The sequence below is a fragment of the Monodon monoceros genome, unplaced genomic scaffold (assembly GCF_005190385.1).
Source record: "Monodon monoceros isolate NGI ecotype Baffin Bay Population unplaced genomic scaffold, NGI_Narwhal_1 Super_Scaffold_4, whole genome shotgun sequence".
In the NCBI taxonomy this organism is placed as follows: Eukaryota; Metazoa; Chordata; class Mammalia; order Artiodactyla; family Monodontidae; genus Monodon; species Monodon monoceros.
Window position 1 is genome coordinate 67,671,483 of NW_021703781.1, and position 21,869 is coordinate 67,693,351.

A 21,869-nucleotide genomic window follows, 5' to 3' on the forward strand; every position below is an offset into this window, starting at 1 on the left:
GAGAGTAGGATAGGTATTTCTCTTTCAACTTAGGCCTCTAGCTTGGGGAAATAATATATTCAACAATATGACTATGGGGATATTCTATGTGAGAAAAATTTTTAAGTGCAAGTTCAAAATTTGAAATTCTTTAGCTTCCCATTTTTGCTCTTTGAGGAGTAATATGTATTAAACATCCATTCTGGAGATCTAGCTTTTAAATGACCTTTTCAGTACTCATCCTTTGCTCATTTTGATTTGCTCAGATAAATTACAACCACCTGGCCTTTTGTATTAAAGAAGGTTACACAAAATTGACCTTTTGATACTTATTGGGAGAGCTAGTTTCATTGTATTTGAGATTAACTGCTGTTGCTGTTTTCTGGTTATATCTTAAATAACTTTATTTGAGGATGGTAAAGCCTATTTCTTTTGCCTGTTTGTTCCAGGCTACTTCTAATACCATAAGAATGGACTCGGAGCAATACAAAGAGAAATTGTGTTTAAAAAAAATAATGAACCTGATTTATTTGGATCCTTTTATGCCTGATGATATATATGTGTTATTTCAATTTCTCTTAACCTTGATAAAGCCAAAATTATCCTTTCACCATCTGCTCCTTGCCACCTTGCTTAATAAAACTCAGCCCTCTTTCTTTTTCTTGAACACGTTAGGCTCAGACTTATAAGTCTGAGGAACTCCAGAACTTTGCACTTGCTCATCCCTCTGCCTGAAGTATTCTTTTCTGGCTTTATTTGTTCTTGTTCCATTCACCTAATATTCCACTTTTCCCCCTACATTTTGTGGTCTCTGTTTAGTTAGGGTGGGTTCTGTGACTACTTATGGAAAATGATATACATCACTTCTGCTGTGAGACATTGAAAAGTCCATGCAGGATTCACTAGTCTCTTTTCTGCCTTTACACTTAAGGAATCTCTGAGTTGAAATGGTAGAGCCTCAAGACTGGAGCAGTCTATATTGCTGAGTTACCAGATGGGAAGTTACCTGGACCTATAGAAAATTTTGTGTGAGCAAGACATACACTTTTCTGTGTTAAACTGAGTTTTGAGAAGGCATACCTACTCTGACTGAATATTCAAGGTTTCAGGTCAAACATCATTTCCTAGGAGACCTTCTGTAATCCCTCTATCTAAAGCACTTTCTCTCTCCACTATCTCTGTTTCTCCCAACCCTATATGTTTTCTGTAGTGATTTTTTTCTTTAATTTTGTCATTTTTTTGTGTATGTATATGTTGAACAAACAAGACTTCTATATGCTGTTAATTATGCTTTTAAGTGCCCAGAGTAATCTTTAAAATTGTCAACAAGCATTTCACTTTTTGACTTTTTGCTTTAATGTCAAAAAGTGCAAACAAAACAAAATACTGCCTCACAAAGCACTGTTGAATTTTCCATTGCTCGTTAGAAAGGATGGTCGTGTATGAAGCAATAACTGAATTTTTGACTCTTCTAGATGACTCCATTCTGCATGATTTCTTTCATCCAGAAGTGAGATCATCTTTGGCAAAGTCTAAATCTGTGATGCCGTCTCTGTGAACAAAGAAAGAATTAAGAATCCAAATTTTAATTTTAAAATCGCCTGAAGTAACCTTCAAAAATTTTTCCAATATTTTTATGTATCTTCAGGTTTTAGCCCACTAAGAAATAGATAAGGATTTGTTGCTTTCAAATCCAGGCTACTTAAGTAATTCCTCCAAATCAGAATATTCCCCCAGTTGTCTACCTCCGGTCTCCTGGTAGATGGTCCAGAAGGGTCCCTGATATTTTTTTAATAGCATGGAAATGCTTGCTAAATAGAAAGAAGAGTCACCTCATATATTCATTCCTAGAAAAGTGTCTGGAGCATAGTAGGAGCTCAGTAAAAATGTTTCCAATGAATGAATGATCACAGCCAAACTTAGGCACCAAGTAAGTCAAGAAATCCCTATTGAATTGTTCTAAGAATAGGAATTTGTTTATTTATTTAGAGTGAAAGAAAGGGAAGGGGAGAGGAGGGAAGGGAAGAGAAAAGAAGGAATGAAAAATCTGCCTAGAATTTTGGTCTAAACTCTTCAAGATTCACTCTTTGGAATGCCAAGTAAAGAAGAATTTCAGCATCTGCTTCTGTTCCTTAGTGAAATTTCTTGATAACACTTGACTGAGAATTGTTTTCTTATTGCTAATGCATGAAGAGATGTATCACATTATGTAACAGTCATGCTTGTTTTCTCATTAGTGAATTAAATATGTTGCCAAATATAAGATAAAAACAAGTATACACAAGTATATCATTTGTAAAATCAAAGTTTTGCATGGAAAATCAACTCTTTACAATTATTAAGATACAAATGATTTTCTTTTGAAAAAATGTTCACAAGATGAAATTCTCCATTAATGCAGTCAACAGGCACACAGTTGATGAAAACCAGTAACTGACTATGCTGGGACAAGTTAGTATTTCATTTAGACTAAAGGGAAATGCTAAAACTGTGCATTCTTTCTTAATTTACTTAAAAATATTAAAGAGAAAGGTTGGCAAATGTTAGCAATTTCTGGAGTGGGTGTGGTAATTTGGTAGGGATATTGTTTTACTTTTCTTTGTTTGCTACATATCACAAACCAGCTTGATATCTCCAAAGTGGTTTAACCAAGATCTAGCCAATGATATGAAGCTTAACTTATTGATAAGCAACCTTGTAGGATGCTGCAAGATATAGCTTTTTGTATTAAGAAAAATTCAGATTTTGCAAAGTTCCATCCTTTTAAAATTAAACCTACTTTCCATGAAGACTTATAGTGATTGATATGTATAAACAGTTGTCAGATGTTCTTTCCATTTTCTTGGCTTCAAACTTGAACTGGGAAGACTTATGCCATGTAAGAAGTATGGTTTTGGCTTCCATGATGTTCAATTAATAATGCATAACCATGAATACATGAGGATAAGGAAGATCTGTCATACTTTCTTTTCTTTGACATTGCCTAAATTAACCTAAACAAAGGCAGCCCATACTTAAAATGCCCATACTTATAAGTTCGATATATCTTCCTTAATTCCTGTCAGTAGGAAGCTTTTAAGACCTTATTGTATGCAAATGATGGTGATACTGTTTGGCCATATGGTTTGTACCACTCTCCTCTTGATAATATTAACAATTTTTAGAGTTCCCTGAGACTTATTTTACATGGATGTTATGATCTAATATCAGTATGAAAGGCTGATATCTTGTAGACACAAAATAATTCAGTCTAGGGTATAGGTGACGTTGCACATACAACTGCTTAAACCCCAAAGTTTGAGAAACACTGAGCTAGACAAAGGGAAGAAACAAAAGGAAACTTTAGAAATATATGTTTGAGCTTCGAACCCATTCTGCCTTTAAGATAATTTTCAAGTTCTTATGTAGCAAATAGGCATGTGGAGGGAATTCTAAAGTAGCCTTGCTTGCTTTTAGAATTTACTCAATTCCTTTTTATTTTTAAGCATGAATATATGCTGATAGATTTCTTTGTTAAAAGAATTTAATAGTGGAGTTACATTTTGGTTCTGAATGAGGACCAATTAGCTTCTAAAGGCAGTACTAAGTTAAATTACTGAATCCACTGAAGTTGAAAAAAATTTTTTTGAAGTATCATCTATTACTGCCAGATTCATAGATTTTTCTAGTGCTCGTCTGTTTACTCTTTATAGGTCTGTTATCTACAGGTTGAAGAATCTCTGGCCTAGAGGATCTGTAAGTCCCTTTCGGATCTAAGAATCTGTGAAGACTATGTCTTAGTCATATCAGTAATATGCTCAGTGTTATCCAAATGACAACAAAGACCTTCATTTGCTGGCATTATTTAATCCTTATCTTGGCCTTTTATATAAGATTTTTAGCTTTCATTTGAGTTTGAGTTACTTTGAATTATAATATATATAATTTTAGGAATATTCAAATATACACTTTCACACATACATTGACATGAGTATGGGTTTTTTTAAATTTTATTTATTTTTTTATACAGCAGGTTCTTATTAGATATCCATTTTATACACATCAGTGTATACATTATCAATCCCAATCGCCCAATTCATCACACCACCACCACAGCCACCACCCAACTGCTTTCCCCCCTTGCTGTCCATACGTTTGTTCTCTATATCTGTGTCTCAATTTCTGCCCTGCAAACCAGTTCATCTGTACCATTTTTCTAGGTTCCACATATATGTGTTAATATACAATATTTGTTTTTCTCTTTCTGACTTACTTCACTGTGTATGACAGTCTCTAGATCCATCCACGTATCTACAAATGACCCAATTTTGTTCCTTTTTATGGCTGAGTAATATTCCATTGTATATATGTACTACATGTTCTTTATCCATTTGTCTGTCAATGGGCATTTAGGTTGCTTCCATGTCCTGGCTATTGTAAATAGTGCTGCAGTGAACATTGGGGTGCATGTGTCTTTTTGAATTATGGTTTTCTCTGGGTATATGCCCAGTAGTGGGATTGCTGGGTCATATGGTAATTCTATTTTTAGTTTTTTAAGGAACCTCCATAGTGGCTGTATCAATTTACATTCCCACCAACAGTGCAAGAGGGTTCCCTTTTCTCCACACCCTTTCCAGCATTTGTTGTTTGTAGATTTTCTGATGATGCCCATTCTAACTGGCATGAGGTGATACCTCATTGTAGTCCTGATTGGCATTTCTCTAATAATTAGTGATGTTGAGCAGCTTTTCATGTGCTTCTTGGCCATCTGTATGTCTCTTTGGAGAAATGTCTATTTAGGTCTTCTGCCCATTCTTTGATTGGGATATTTGTTTTGTTTTTGTTTTTGCGGTACACGGGCCTCTCACTGTTGTGGCCTCTCCCATTGCGGAGCATGCACAGGCTCAGCGGCCATGGCTCACGGGCCTAGCCGCTCCACAGCATGTGATGTCTTCCCAGACCGGGGCATGAACCCATGTCCCCTGCATCAGCAGGCGGACTCTCAACCACTGCGCCACCAGGGAAGCCCTGTTTGTTTTTGATATTGAGCTGCATGAGCTCTTTATTTTTTTTGGAGATTAATCCTTTGTCCTTTGATTCATTTGCAAATATTTTCTCCCATTCTGAGGGTTGTCTTTTCGTCTTGTTTATGGTTTCCTTTGCTGTGCAAAAGCTTTTAACTTTCATTAGGTCCCATTTGTTTATTTTTTTTTATTTCCATTACTCTAGGACATGGATCAGAATAGATCTTGCTGTGATTTATGTCAAAGAATGTTCTTCCTATGTTTTCCTCTAAGAGTTTTATAATGTTAGGTCTTATATTTAGGTCTCTAATCCATTTTGAGCTTATTTTTGCGTATGGTGTTAGGGAGTGTCCTAATTTCATTCTTTTATATGTAGCTGTCCAGTTTTCCCAGCACCACTTATTGAAGGTACTGTCTTTTCTCCATGGTATATCCTTGCCTCCTTTGTCATAGATTAGTTGACCATAGGTGCGTGGGTTTATCTCTGGGCTTTCTATCCTGTTCCATTGATCTATATTTCTGGTTTTGTGTCAGTACCATACTTTCTTGATTGCTGTAGTTTTGTAGTATAGTCTGAAGTCTGGGATTCTGATTCCTACAGCTATGTTTTTCTTTCTCAAGACTGCTTTGGCTATTCGGGGTCTTTTGTGTCTCCATACAAATGTTAAGATTTTTTGTTCTAGTTCTGTGAAAAATGCCATTGGTAATTTGATAGGGATTGCACTGAATCTGTAGATTGCTTTGGGTAGTATAGTCATTTTCACAATATTGATTCTTCCAATCCAAGAACATGGTATATCTCTCCATCTGTTTGTATCATCTTTAATTTCTTTCATCAGTGTCTTATAGTTTTCTGCATACAGGTCTTTTTTTCTCCCTAGGTGTTTGATTCTTCTTGTTACAATGGTAAATGGGAGTGTTTCCTTAATTTCTCTTCCAGATTCTTCATCATTAGTGTATAGGAATGCAAGATATTTCTGTGCATTAATTTTGTATCCTGCAACTTTACCAGATTCATTGATTAGCTCTAGTTGTGGCATCTTTAGGACTCTCTATGTACAGTATCATGTCATCTGCTAACAGTGAGTTTAACTTCTTCTTTTACAATTTGTATTCCTTTTATTTCTTTTTCTTCTCTGATTGCTGTGGCTAGGACATCCAAAACTATGTTGAATAATAGTGGTGAGAGTGGACATCCTTGTCTTGTTCCTGATCTCAGAGGAAATGCTTTCAGTTTTTCACCATTGAGAACTACGTTGGCTGTGGGTTTGTCATATATGGCCTTTATTATGTTGAGGTAGGATCCCTCTATGCCCACTTTCTGTAGAGTTTTTATCATAAATGGGTCTTGAATTTTGTCAAAAGCTTTTTCTACATCTACTGAGATGATCATATAGTTTTCATTCTTCAATTTGTTACTATGGTGTATCAGATTGATTGATTTGCATATATTGAAGAACCCTGGCACCCCTGGGATAAATCCCACTTGATCATGGTGTATGATCCTTTTAATGTGTTGTTGGATTCTGTTTGCTAGTATTTTGCTGAGGATTTTTGCATCTGTATTCATCAGTGATATAGGTCTGTAATATTCTTTTTTTGTAGTATCTTTGTCTGGTTTTGGTATCAGGTTGATGGTGGCCTCATAGAATGAGTTTGGGAGTGTGCCTTCCCCTGCAAGTTTTTGGAAGAGTTTGAGAAGGATGGGTGTTAGCTCTTCTCTAAATGTTTGATAGAATTCACCTGTGAAGCCATCTGGTCCTGCACTTTTGTTTGGTGGAAGATTTTTAATCATAGTTTCAATTTTATTACTTGTGATTGGTCTGTTTATATTTGCTGTTTCTTCCTGGTTCAGTCTTGGAAGGTTATACCTTTCTAAGAATTTGTCCATTTCTTCCAGGTTGTCTATGTTATTGACATAGAGTAGCTTGTAGTACTCTCTTAGGATGCTTTGTATTTCTGCGGTGTCTGTTGTAACTTTTCCTTTTTCATTTCTAATTGTATTGATTTGAGTCCTCTCCATCTTTTTCTTGATGAGTCTGGCTAATGGTTTATCAATTTTGTTTATCTTCTCAAAGAATCAGCTTTTAGTTTTATTGATCTTTGTTACTGTTTTCTTTGTTTCTATTTCATTTATTTCTGCTCTGATTTTATGATTTCTTTCCTTCTACTAACTTCAGGTTTTGTTTATTCTTCTTTCTCTAGTTCCTTTAGGTGTAAGGTTAGATTATTTATTTGAGATTTTTCTTGTTTCTTGAGGTAGGCTTGTATTGCTATAAACTTCCCTCTTAGAACTGCTTTTGCTGCATCCCATAGGTTTTGGGTGTCGTGTTTTCATTGTCATTTATGTCTAGATATTTTTTGATTTCCTTTTTGATTTCTTCAGTGATCTCTTGGTTATTTAGTAGTGTATTGTTTAGCCTCCATGTGTTTGTATTTTTCACAGATTTTTTCCTGTGATTGATATCTAGTCTCATAGCGTTGTGGTCGGAAAAGATACTTGATACGATTTCAATTTTCTTAAATTTACTGAGGCTTGATTTGTGACCCAAGATATGATCTATGCTGAAAAATGTTCCATGAGCACTGGAGAAGAAAGTGTAATCTGCTATTTTTGGATGGAATATCCTATAAATATCAACTAAATCTATCTGGTCTATTGTGTCATTTAAAGCTTGTGTTCCCTTGTTAGTTTTCTGTTCAGATGATCTGTCCATTGGTGTAAGTGAGATGTTAAAGTCCCCCACTGTTATTGTGTTACTGTCAATTTCCTCTTTTAGAGCTGTTAGCAGTTGCCTTATGTATTGAGGTGCTCCTGTGTTGGGTGCATATATATTTATAATTGTTATATCTTCTTCTTGGTTTGATCCCTTGATCATTATGTAGTGTCCTTCCTTGTCTCTTATAACAAAGTCTATTTTATCTGTTATGAGTATTGCTACTCCAGCTTTCTTTTGACTTCCATTTGCATGGAATATCTTTTTCCATCCCCTCACTTTCAGTCTGTACATGTCCCTAGGTCTGAAGTGGGTCTCTTGTAGACAACATATATGCGGGTCTTGTTTTTGTATCCATTCAGCAAGCCTGTGTCTTTTGGTTGGAGCATTTAATCCATTCATGTTTAAGGTAATTATCGATATGTATGTTCCTATTACCATTTTCTTAATTGTTATGGGTTTATTTTTGTAGGTCCTTTTCTTCTCTCATGTTTCCCACTTAGAGAAGTTCCTTTAGCATTTGTTGTAGAGCTGGTTTTGTGGTGCTGAATTCCCTTAGCTTTTGCTTTTCTGTAAAGCTTTTGATTCCTCCATCGAATCTGAATGAGATCCTTGCTGGGTAGAAGAATCTTGGTTGTAGGTTCTTCCCTTTCATCACTTTAAATATATCATGCCACTCTCTTCTGGCCTGTAGAGTTCCTGCTGAGAAATCAGCTGTTAACCTTATGGGAGTTCCCTTGTATGTTATTTGTCGTTTTTCCCTTGCTGCTTTCAATAATTTTTCTTTGCCTTTAATTTTTGTCAATTTGATTAGTATGTGTCTCGGTGTGTTTCTCCTTGGGTTTATCCTGCCTGGGGCTCTTTGTGCTTCCTGGACTTGCATGGCTATTTCCTTTCCCATGTTAGGGAAGTTTTCATCTATAATCTCTTCAAATATTTTCTCAGGTCCTTTCTCTCTTCTCCTTCTGAGACCCCTATAATGCAAATGTTGTTACGTTTAATGTTGTCCCAGAGGTCTCTTAGGCTGTCTTCATTTCTTTTCATTCTTTTCTCTTTATTCTGCTCTGTGACAGTGAATTCCACCATTCTGTATTCTAGGTCACTTATCCATTCTTCTGCCTCAGTTTATTCTGCTATTGATTCCTTCTAGTGTATTTTGTTCATCTCTGTTTGTTTGTTCTTTAGTTCTTCTAGGTGTTTGTTCTTTAATTCTTCTAGGTCTTTGTTAAACATTTCTTGCATCTTCTCGATCTTTGCCTCCATTCTTTTTCCGAGGTCCTGGATCATCTTCACTATCATTATTCTGAATTCTTTTTCTGGAAGGTTGCCTGTCTCCACTCTATTTCGTTGTTTTTCTGGGATTTTATCTTGTTCCTTCATCTGGTACATAGCCCTCTGCCTTTTCATCTTGTCTGTCTTTCTGTGAATGTGGTTTTTGTTCCACAGGCTGCAGGATTGTAGTTTTCTTGTTTCTGCTGCCTGCCTTCTGGTGGACATGAGTAGGTTTTATGCTGATATAATCTCTTAGCATTTATAGGGAATATAGTACTTTATATTTTGGAAGATTTAGAAAATTTTTCCATTATTCCTCTTTTCTTCCTCTGTCTGGTAGCAGGCTTGATGAGAGGAAAGGTGGGTTTTGTTTTTGACACATTACTGTTCAAACAACAACCCTGCACACCTGAACAACCTGCCTTGAAAATCTGCTGTGGCCATTTGACAATTGAGGACACTTTGCTTTCAAACAATGAAGAAAAACTGAATAAGCTTGTGCCTTGCAGATTTAGTTATAAAATAATAGAATATCATGCTTTCCTAATTCACTGATGCAAAGAGATGTTGCCACCTCTCTTTATTTCCTCACACCATCCTAGCACCAAAAACCCAAAGTTGGTTTTTTACTTATTTTCCTCTATGTTAAATGTGTTTGTGTTAATAATAGAAACAGTCTCATGAAATGTTGCTTAATCGCTAATTCAAACTCCTTGTAAATTTTATTATGTAAGCTCAGGAATAATGACTAAATCATTTTGATTGCTCCTTTTATACCTTTCAAAAATCTTAGGAATAATTGCTATTAAAATATGAATGCATTATGATGACTTTGTGGCAGTTTTCTCATAATATTTACAGTATTGCAATAAAGTGGATGAAGAGAAATAAAAAACCTGATAGTGATTTCTTGCATCCACAAAATTGCCCATTCTAAGAAAATGAATATCCAGTTAGATTTGAGCATAAGACATAAATTCTAGAATATCGGAGGACATATATTTTTAAAGGTTTTTTCACAATTAAAACGTTTTATCAAAACTTGCCTTCAGTCACATTCAGATGATACAGATTTCTATACTTTAAGTCAGTCCTTCATTGTTCATTCATCAAATACTCTTGACTACAAACTAAGTGCTGTGGGGAATAAAAAAACAAATATAAAATAGTTTTTGCCTTAAAGATTTCAGAAAAGCATGAAGATTTAAAGAGATAGTGCCACTCTAATATCATAAATAATTAGTAGGTGAGATGATCACTTCAAACTTGGATGGAGTAGAAGGACATTTGGAGGTATGGGGGGAGGACAGATAGAACCTGGACACAGGAGGAAAGACATAGGAAGATAACTGGAAACAGAGGTAGTTACTGTTTTCTTTAGTGTGTGTGTTTTTAAGGATTATTATCTGAAATCCATTAGAGTTGTAGCCTTCGCAGTGGTTGGAAAGGTGATTAATATGAACTTTTGGGGAATGATACGATGTTCGAAGTAGTAGTATCGCATGGAAGCATTTCATATATACATTTGATAGAATCAATGACCATTCCCAGTTGCCAAATTTAAGCATGGATTTTCATATTATTTTTAATTTCATGGTTTGTTTTGTAAGAGATTTTGAATAATAAAACAATTATTATAGATAACAAACATGACACTAAGAACATCCATAATTTTAAAATGTTCTGCACAACAATGTTTATGGCAACATGATTATAATCTGTTGTATTATGATCAATTTGTTCTTTTGGCCTTTTCTGTCTCCTAAAAAGTTGGCAACTCCAGACTAGTTATAAAATAAATCATCTGTTAGATGGCTTCTTATCTATATATAAAATGTCAAACTTCATTTTATATAAAAATCATAATCACAAAATAAGTTAATTTTTGAAAGTTCTTAAGGAAGTACTCTATATTTCCCCATAAGTTTTAGGTTGAGTTTTTATCATTCTTAGTCACAAATGGCAGAAAGCAGTTCCAAATCTAAATTCATTTTACCACAGTCATGACATTTTCCAACTGTCTCATAAATCTGCAACATTTGTTAAAAGGGAGACTAATAGAGCAAAATATGTCACTAGTGCCGAAGAAAATGGGCCTGTGGTAATTAGCGTGCCATCTTTAAAGACAAAATTGGTGCTTGAAATTTAACATAATAATTGTACCAATGAAGCGTTACTGAGTTCTCACAATGTGCTAGATTCTGTGTTGAGCAGTGCAAGTGCATTATCTTGTTAGTCCCAATCTTCTGATATTATTGCTATTCCCGTTTATAGAGAGGGGAAAAAAGCCTTAGAAAAGTCTACAGAATTTGATGATGGTACAATAGGTAATGGGTGGGGAAGCTGGGATTCAAAACAAGTCCTCTGAGGTCTAGGTGTAGGCACTATTAATAGCCCAACTTTGCAATGAGAATATTTGAGGCGTTGAGAGGTCTAAATAATTTGGTTAAGGTCAAACAGCTACAAAGTGGAAAAACTGGTATTCAAACACAGGTCCTAATTCCAGAGTCTACGTATTTTTCCTGTCAATATTTCCACTAAATTTTGACAGAATTTAAGTTGTAAGCATATCGTTCATATCTCTTTTGTTCTGACATAGAAGGGGCAAAGTTCAGGAAGTAATGCATATAGATGTTAACTGGCAAGAGAAAGGACAATTGTTAAGGATATGGCTAAGAACCAGGGACTTAGTAGCAAAGAGAATCTCACTTTGTTCCATTTTATTATTTTAGGGCCATCATATCAAAGCAAGAGTGTTTTAGGATAAAATTACTTACCCTCCCTGAGTTTCCCAGTCAGAACATTTGCATTAGTTTCCCAAAGTTAGAATGTCAGCCAAAGTCCTCGAACTAGTCCTCTGCTAAGTGACCCGGAATGAATTCATTTGGCTAATTCCCTGTTTGTATCCTTTACTGCGCACTGTCTTGTGCTCTTATTATTTTTATTTCGCTGTGTCTTATTTTACAAACTACAGTGTTATGGTCCTGAACAAGAAAAACATTTTTCTTCTTTGCAAAGCGTACTGTAATAAGCATTCAATTCTTAAAAAGTGATGAAAACTCAAAGCTCAGAAGACAAACTGGAATCTTTTAAAATGCCTTTCTATCCTATAGTACATTTTTTTAAATGAATAAAAGTATCAATCACTGATTTTTCTTTATTATGAGTGATGGGGGTCACAATAATACATTATTTTCCGGAGGAATCTATTCTTTGTCAAATATGGTGACTGTAGAATATTTATAGACTTATATTACAATTTGTGGTATTGAGTATTCATTAATTATATTTTGTAGACATTTTACTTTTAGGTGTAGGGAAAAGGTAAGATGAGGAAAGAGAAAGTGTTCATTTTTTTAAAAAAAAATCAATTATATGAGATGCCATTTATAAGCTAAGGAAAACTAGTACAAATGAAGAAACTTTAATACAGATGTTAGAAAATCATGTTAAGGTCCAAACTAGAATTTACAGTTTTCTCAAGGGAATTTTTATATTACGGTAGCAAAGGCAGTTTGTATATTTGTATGTGTGTGTGTTTATGTTTTTACCAGATAAAAAGAGCATTGTGTCTTCTACACTTAGCATCCCTTGGTATTTGGAGTAACATTATGTTTGCATTTTGCATAGACACGGTATTCAGATCAATTGGCCACTCCTATTGAGAGAGACACAAACAAGATTCTGTTTGCCAGCAGCTGTATTTTTAATAGTACAAATCTGAGTTTATATTAAATTGAATAATTCGGTTGTTTAAATCACATTTACTTTTTACTCTGAATATTTTAGTATGTCTTCATTACTCCTAAAAATACATATAATTTAAGAATTTAAACTACTACTGAGTAATAGTTGTATTATTTCTGTCCCGTATTAGCAAGTAGATGTTCTCTCTTTAATAATAAAAGCAAGGCCTTAAATTATATTTTAGATGCTCATTACATGCACACTGTTACTGCTGTGTCACAAGCGTTAAAATAAAAATGTTAAACAATAAACTGCCATTAAGCGTTGGCTTTTGTTCCTTCGTCATCTGAAAGGGAAGTTTATGAATGATGCATCACCGTGCTACATACATTTACATTCAAAGACCAGTTGTTAATATCTGAAGTTACTTCCAGTGAATCTTTAAAAATCTGTGTGAATAATGAAGCCATTCATTGTGTTCAAGGATTTTGCCTTTCTTCGATGATATGATTTTCTTCTCATTTGAAAGAGTATTTAATTGCATTGCTCATCCACTTTTAATATTTAATAATAATTGTATTAGCTGTGTAGAATGAGAAGGGCAAGATTTGCAATATCTAGTGCTGGTCATTAATTTTTTGTTATCATGACTTAATGAATATTATAATTACAAGGAGAGGCAGAAATGTAAATTAGCTGGGTACTTGGTTGGGACTTCCTGGTTTATTGGTTTTAGTTTGAGCAAAGCCCAGAAGAGACACAAATAGAAAGAAACAAATATCCGGAAGTGTTTTAGAAGCCCTGGCACACATGTCTTGCAACCTACTAATCATTCCTCATTTAAATAATGAACAGAGGCTTTGAATAAAGTTGAAAACACTGACAATAACAATTCCTGCAATTGACAGGGGATCTTGATGACTTACAAGGCATAGTCTGGGCAGGGATATGTTCGTTTAATCTCTATTAATGCATTTTGACAACTTTTGATTATCTTTTCTTAAACATTTTTACTGTCACTTGCTTTCAGCTAAGACAAAAGCATGAGTTACTCTGAGTGGGAAAACTTGGCATAGCCATCATCATAATAGCACTTTTTACTTAAGTAGCAGCTCTCATCTGAAGTTTTCAAAGTGCTTTTGAGTACATTTCATTAGGCTTGTGGGATGGAGGTCAGGGGAAATGTTCTTTGGAGGCACCATACATTTAAAGCCTCTATGGAAATATAACCCAGGCCATGGGGAGAAAATAATTTTCATTTTTAATGATCTAGATACGAGTATGTGTATTAGATGACTTCTCAATTTTGAATGCCATTTTGTTCAAAATGGAACTAGATATTGTTGAATTTAACATGTTTTAAAACAAGTGATTTTTAACCCCCTCCAGCAACTGCTTCGAGAACGACAGCAGATGGCCAGCCGTCCCTTTGCTTCTGTTGATGTAGCCTTGGAAGTGGGAGCTGAACAAACAGACTTTCTGCGAGGGTCATTAGAGGTAGGAACAGTGGTGCTGAAAGGGGACTGCTGTGATTTGCATATGTATATTACTTCTCTAAGCTGCATCTGCTTGTGAAGCCAAACAGAGTCTGATTATCTAGACTTGACAAGATTCAGCTACATATGTTATGCCATTTTCAAGGCACATAGTTTTAATAGTATGACATGAGCTGTAACAAAAGCCACTGGAGAATCTATTAGTCTAGGCAAGAGTGACAGACTGCTCACCTGGCAGCCGTTCCCTGATAAATAGGAGCTGAAGGAATTTAAGATATAGGTATGATGGAAGAAACACAGTGCCTGTATTTAGTCCTTGGAGTGCTTAGTGCCCCTCAGTTAACAATTCACATCATTCTTTATTAACAAAGTTGGCTATAAAAGGTGGGTGGAAATGAGTTGCATTTTAATTACCTAGTTTCACTTTTTGAACATTGAGAATTGTGGAATATAATGAATATTTTTATATGATGGCTGTATTAGTATATGCTTTTATTGCAGATGCAGAAATAGAGTATGGTGAAAGAGAAATGATTATGTGCAAGTAAATGCGATATTAGAATCCTGAAGTAATGCGTGAAATTTCTGAAAATAATAACCCCCAAAGAGGAAAAATCCACAGATTGTGATTAACATCTAATCAAAGCATTTTGAGGCATAGTAATTTTATTGTATGCTTGCCTTTTTAATTTATATTTCATATGTGGTAAGATGTTTAAACAGGAAGATTAAAAAATACTATACAATTGAAATATTTTATTAGCTTTTTGAAAAGTACCCTTTTGTGATTAACTTCATGTTGCTATTTTTAGACTTTACTTTTCTTCGTGGAAAGCAAGGAATATAAAAATAGACTCCTCCAAATATCGAGATACAAATATAATTGATTTTGTCCATAGAATTTTTGGTCATTCTGAAAAACATAAAGTCAGACCTCATGGATGCTATACAAAGGACCAGATTTTAGAGGGCATTTCTCTGTGAAATTTTTTTATTAATAGCTTTTGTGTACTTGATTTTTTTAGTACTCTAGATCACAGGTTGCCATGGAAGCTTAGAACATTAGAAAATTTATGGGTTTATCTTCCATTACTTAGGGAGAAGTGCTCTAATTTCTAAGTTTCCAGTAAGTGCTTTGATTTCATTTTGACCCTTAATTTCAAATAACTTTAGTACGGAACCTTTAACAAATAGAAAACCTGAACTGTTTGAATCTAACTTCCTTTTTCTCCTCACTTGTTTAAAACATTCTCAAATGCTGCTAAAACTCAACTGAAAAGAGACAAACGAATGTAAACGATACATAGGCAGGCCAAGGTAGAAAAGGAATAATCAAAGAACTAGAAAACTCTTAAACTTAAGGAACAAATGTATTAACTATGTGTCATCATAGCTGGTCAGTTGCTGCTTAATAGTGTTCAAGAAAGTATTCTCAGGTGTTTTTTTTAACCTTAAATTTATTTTGTAGAGTTTGAAAAGTTCTGCCCCTACTTTCTTTTCCCCCATATTTGCCTGGTAGTCCTTCTTTTATTCCTTTATTCCCAACTTCTCTGTACCCTTTTGTTTTACACCTATCCCTTGTAGAAAAGACTGTTAGCTTTTTATTTTCCCGGTCACTCTGTGTTTCTGTCTTTTGATTGGTACATTTAATCTGTTTACATTGACAATAATTACTGGTCTACCAAGGCTCATTTTAGCTACTCTGGTGTGTGTGTGTGTTGGTTGGTTGTCGTTGTTGTTACTGGCCTTGCTTCTTTTTGGTTCTTTTTCACAGCTTCTTTTGGATAAATTGATTTTCTTCTACTAAACTGAGTATTAAATACTCTATTCCTATGTTTCTGGTAGTTATCCCTTACTTACCAAGATGCATAGAAATGACTATTTTTCCCTATCGGTGTCTAAAGCTTATCAATACAAATTCCTGCCCTGCCCATCTGAAACACAGTTATTACTTTAGCATGCTTTCAGCTCTCTCTGTTTCTCCCACCCTGTGTTAATACTGCCTGGAGTTTTTGACCCAGATATTATAGGTGCGCTTTTTGTGCATCACAGCATATTTAAATAACGATGAACCACCTTTACTCTCCTTTACTTTTTGTGTCTAGTTGCTTGCTCATGCATTTCTTTCACTTGTCACTAAAGTAAATCCTCCAAATAGTTTCTTCAAAGAGAAACTTTATGTATTTGAGACCTTAAATACCTATATACCAATATATTGATTTTGTCCTCCCATGTAAATAATAGTTTAATTAGATATAAATTTTTGTTTCAAAGTCGTCTTCAAAACTTTAAAGATATTACTTCATTGTCTCAAGTCTGGTGTCAGTTTGATTCTTTGTCCTTTACTAATGAGCTCCATTTTCTTTTTGGAATCTTTCAAAATTTTCTCTTGTTTCTCAGTGTTCTTAAATTTCTCTCTGATATGTAAATATGATCCTATTTGGCACTCTATGTACCCTTTAAACCTGTAACTTTGTACAGTTCTGGCTAATCTTTTTTACTATTTCTCTAAATATTTATTACTCTATTCTCTCTCCTTCTGGAATTCCTATTAGATACTCTTGATACTTCTTGTACCATCTATATTTCATAGCTTTTCTCTTATTATTTCCACTTTTTTAATCTCTTCCTGATGCCTCTGGGAACACTCCTCAACCTGCTATTCCAGTATACAATTCTTTTCTTAGATTGTATCTTTTCTGCTGTTTAACCCATTCATTGACTTCATTTCAACAATTACATATTTTGTTGTTAATACTTGCAAGTGATTTTTCTTCATAACTGCTTGTTTATGGTTCATATTTCTAATACCCTCCCTTTTCTGAAATGAAACCATTTATTATATTTAATTTAAATAGTTTCATATTTGCCATCCTTTAGTATAGACTGTTTCATTTTTGTATTTCTTTCATGGTGCTTACAGTCTTTTTTGCACTCTTACGTTATTCAGTTAACATGTATTTTGTCATTAAGATCTACTTAAAAATAGGCATAATATCCTTGACTCTAGATTGTGCTCTTATAGGTCATTTAGAGGCTGGAGGTGAGGAAGCTGCTCGTAATGAATAATCTGGGCTCAAGCACTACCGCTCATTTGCCACGGGTGTCCCTTTCACTGCAGAGAACTTTCTATCTAGTACTTCTTTCCCAAGCATTATTATCAGATGGTAGCCTCCCTCTGGTATAATTGCCAGGTCAGCAGTTGAACTGGGGAGAAGTGAATGCTTAGGAGTTGTCCAGCCTCCTGCTAGTGCGGCTGTAGGATCCCTCACCCTAGCAGAGCTCTAGAACTCCTCTGTCATTAGTTTGCAGCCTTGGGCTGGCACTGGTCTGGTTCTGATGCTTTTCTGCCCCACAGCAGGCAGGGTAGGCATCAGTCCACCCAGGACAATGTGGACTCCAGTCCTCTTCTAATACAGGTCACCATTTACTCCCTACAAGAGTCCTAATCACTTTCAGTCTTTCCTAGTGTTTCTTCAAGACTTTGTATTAACCTCTGAGTGTGTCCCGAGAGTCATCAACCTTCTGATATCTTATATTTTATCTCTGTGTTTAAACTCAGGGGAGGGACAAGTGACTCATTCTGGCTTGTCATTTTTTGGCTGCAGGACCGTATGTGCAAGTGCTTTGTATTCTATAAAGCTTTATGTTAATGTTGGTATTATTATTTTCTCTTTTATTATTATTCAGTTATATGAATAACTGGTGTGCCTCTATTTCTTTTGTATCACTTGTTTTCTAAAACTTAAATTCAAAACCTCAAAGAAGAAAAATACCTACCTGCATACTCCCATTTAGAAAGCCCTTTTTATCTGGGGATCAGGTTCTACTTATCAATGTATAGTATTGTTAGTTTTTTTGAAACAGCTTTATTAAAATGTAATTCATATACCATACAATTCACCCATTTAAATTGTAAAATGTGATGGGTTTTAGTATATATACAGTTGTGTAACCATCACCAGAAATCAATTTTAGAGCATTATCAAAAATTGATTTCATCTCCAAAAGAAACCCCATTCCCTTTAGCAGTCACCACCCCCTCCCTTTTTCCCCCAAGCCTCTCTCTTAGCCCTAATCTACTTTTTGTCCTTATGAGTTTTCCTCTAGTATATTTTCATTCCATTTCATATAAATGGAATCATGCAATACATAGTCTTTTGTGACTAGCTTCTTTTACTTAGCATTATAGTTTCAGGTTTCATCCATGTTGTGGCATGTATCCGTACTTCATTCCTTTTTATGGCCAAATAGAATTCGATTTTATCGATATAGCATATTTTGTTTTTGCACTCATCAGTTGATGGACATCTGGGCTGTTTCTACTTTTTGGATATTTTGAAAAATGCTACTATGAATATTTGTGTACAAGTTTTGTTTCCATTTCTTTTGGGTATGTAACGAAGAATGGAATTTCTGGGTAATATGGTAATTTTTCATTACTTGTTGAAAAGACTTTCTTTCTCCATTGAATGATCTTGGGAATCTCATTGAAAATCAATTGATCATAAATGTGAGAATTTATTTCTGTAATCTCAATACTATTCCATTAATCTATAGGTCTATCATATGACAGTACAGCACTATTTTGATTACTATAGTTTCGTAGTAAGTTTTGGGATTAGAAAATGTAAGTCCTCCAACTTTCTTCTTTTTGAAGATTGTTTGGCTCTTCTGGGTCCTTTGAATTTTCACATGACTTTTAGGATACGTTTGTCAGTTTCTGCAAAGAAGCCTGTTAGTACTTTGATAGGGATTGTGTTGAATCTGTAGATCAATTTAGGAGAACATATAGTATTTTAACATTCACTTTATTAAGGTGGTACTTTTGTTAATTGAGTGCCTTTATCCTCCATCCTCAAAACCCTAAGTTCAGTACCAGGTTTCCTTCATCTTGATAAATAATTATGATTTCTGATATTTAAAGTTCCCTATATTCACATGTCTAATAATCTCAAGAAAATTGACAACTTAGAAGTTTTTTTTGAGTTCAGGTTGAAAATACTGTTGTTCAGTACATTGTTTTTAGATCTTAAATTGTTTACTTCTTCCTGTAAAAGTTAAACATCAGAAGTACATACCAGCAGCTAATGCTAATTTCTTTCGTTGACATACTTTAGAAAATAATAGAGGTAGAAGCATAAAGTTTAAAATTATATCTTGTTTTCTTCTTTTCTAAGCATTTTGTAATAATTACTACTAAGTAGAAGTTATCTATCTGCTGTATATACACATACATATGTGTACATATACATTTATATGTGAGATTTATTTTCCATTGTCACAGTATGCTGGAAGCTGCTCCAAATTGCTCTTTTTTATGTACATAACTTAGTATGATGTGGTTTATTGATCTGCTTACACGGCAAATTCTGAAGCCTAGGCCTATTCTGAAATAACATTAAGGACTTTATTTAAACCTAGAAAATTAAAGTAATTGTAAAGTTCCTCTGCTGGGTTTTTCTTAAAATTCAGTGATTAACTTCAACACAAAGCATAAGTAAGCTGGTTATTACTATTCTGTAAATATTCATTGAGTATTCATAATGCGGTAATTTCAGGACTGGATTCCTTTTAAATTAAATTGGACTCACGTGCCACTCTGAGTTCGAAATCTGTACAGTCAGAGGGAGAATGTAAGGTATAATATGAAATTAATTACCTTTGATACATCTGTAGGTAGTGGTACTATACACCAGAATGTCCTGTTCTGTGAAGTAGATGTGTTCCTGAACATTTTATATATAAGTTAATTATATTTTTTAATGAATGAGGAGTATTCAGTCTTCACAAGAACTTTGTGTAAACCCTAGGTGTAAAACTCTTTGTGAGTAAAAAAAAAAAAATTATAGTATGAATAATCCCCCCATAAATTATCTGTTAAAAAATCTGAATCATTGTATTTTTCTAAATTATAGTGACAAAATACATTATTAAAATTTAATAAATGCACTTAGAATGTAAATTTATATATAAACTCAATTTATTAGTTGGCTTTACACTTATTTTTAAAAGAGGGTTATTTTTAGGACTTCACTGGAGGTCCAGTGGTTAAGACTCCATGCTTCCACTGCAGTGGGCACGGGGCTCTATCCCTGGTCGAGGAACTAAGGTCCCGCATACTGCACAGCACGGCAGAAAAAAAAAAGGGGGCTATTTTTGTGGTGACCTTGTGACCCATATAGTATATATTTATCAGTTTTCTTCCGCCAAGTAATAGCATGATAATGTATGGTAATTGTTTAACAGATTTTTATGGAATGTTCCATATACGTCAGGCACTGTTCGAGACACATCAGGGAACGAAACAAAGAACCCTGTCCTCATGGAGTTTATATTCTAACAAGGAAAGTAAGTTATTTAATATGTTAGGAGGTGGTAAGTACAATGGAACAGGAAAAAATAAAGCAGGATAAGGGTTTTGGGAGTGCTTTGTGGAGGTGGGGAGAGTGTGCTGTATTGAATAGGGTGGTGGTCAAGGTGACCTCATTGAGAAGATGAGAGTTGAGCAAGGCTTGAAAGAGGTGAAGGAGTTAACCAGGCAGCAGATTCCTAGGGAAAACTGTTCCAGGCTAAGGCAATGGCTAGAGCAGGGGCCCTAAGGTGGGCATGCCGGGCAAGTTCATGGAACAGCAAGCATAGGGTGGGGGCAGGTGCAGGAGGAGGCAGATGATATAGGGCCTTGTAGACCTTTGTAAGGATCTTGACACTCAATCCTACGTGAAGGGGAGAGAACCAATTGCAGGCTTTTGAGAGAGGACTGACATAATCTGTTTCTAGAAAGATCACTCTGCCTTTTGTGTTGAGAATAGTTTGAAAGGTGATATTGTATAGTTTCCTGAGAAGCAGACAGTAAGACAAGGAATTGGTTCATTTGAAGGATATGCTGGTAGGGAAATGGAGCCATGAGAAAGGGAATGGAGAGCAGTCAGTACCACTACGGACAAGTAGGGCTTAATCCCATTGGGGAAATTCTGGGAGTCAGGGTAAAATGCACGTCAGACTACAGACACCAGGACAATTCCTCACCTCCCTCCAATCACTGGTTGAGGGCCACTTCCCAGAAGGCCAGAGGAAGCCCTCAGGCAAAGAAATGAAGGCTTTGGCATTGGAAGTTAGCGGAAAACTGACATGGTAACTGGGCGGGGGGACGGAGGGGGGAGTGTAAATCAACCCAAAGTTTCTGCTACTAGGGCAAGAATAGAGGGAGAGAAACTTGTTCCGAGGCTACTGTAGGAATCCAGACAAGGGATAATGCTGGCGAGAGGCGAGACCAGGGTCATAGCAGTAAAAGTGATGAGAAGTGGTCAGATTCTGGACTTTGCTTTTAAAGTCATTATGAGTATAACGTTCTCATTTTGAAAGCCTTTCAAGAGACTTTGTGTTTGTAAAATCCAAATAGAAAATAAGACAGGATTTTGTCTCTTTAACTGGCACTGTAATAGCTCTGAAACTTCTGAGGCTGTTGTACTTACTCATTGTGAGGAATAGTCACACTCTCTCTTAGTATACCCTCTCAAACAACAAAATACATGCTTTTCCTAGCTAACTGATAGAAACCATGAGAAAATGAGGTAAAAGAACCTAGAGCCCCTTAAGTGACTTAGATTGACTAGGCTCGTTAGATCTGGTGTCACATGAAAAGTATAGCATACAGTTTGATCACAAACAAGTTAATTTTTAGCCCATTAGGTTGAAATGATGATGATGTTAAG

General features: G+C 35.1%; 1 protein-coding gene across 4 annotated transcripts in view; it reads left to right on the top strand.

Moving 5' to 3' along the window:
- ATRNL1 (attractin like 1) overlaps window positions 1-21,869 on the top strand; it is a 679,361-nt gene that overhangs the window by 435,481 nt on the left and 222,011 nt on the right. For all 4 annotated transcript variants that reach the window (XM_029245362.1, XM_029245365.1, XM_029245364.1 and 1 more), the window contains one exon: window positions 14,048-14,155. In XM_029245362.1, coding sequence (XP_029101195.1) covers window positions 14,048-14,155 — 108 coding nt within the window. The remainder of the gene's footprint in view (window positions 1-14,047; window positions 14,156-21,869) is intronic.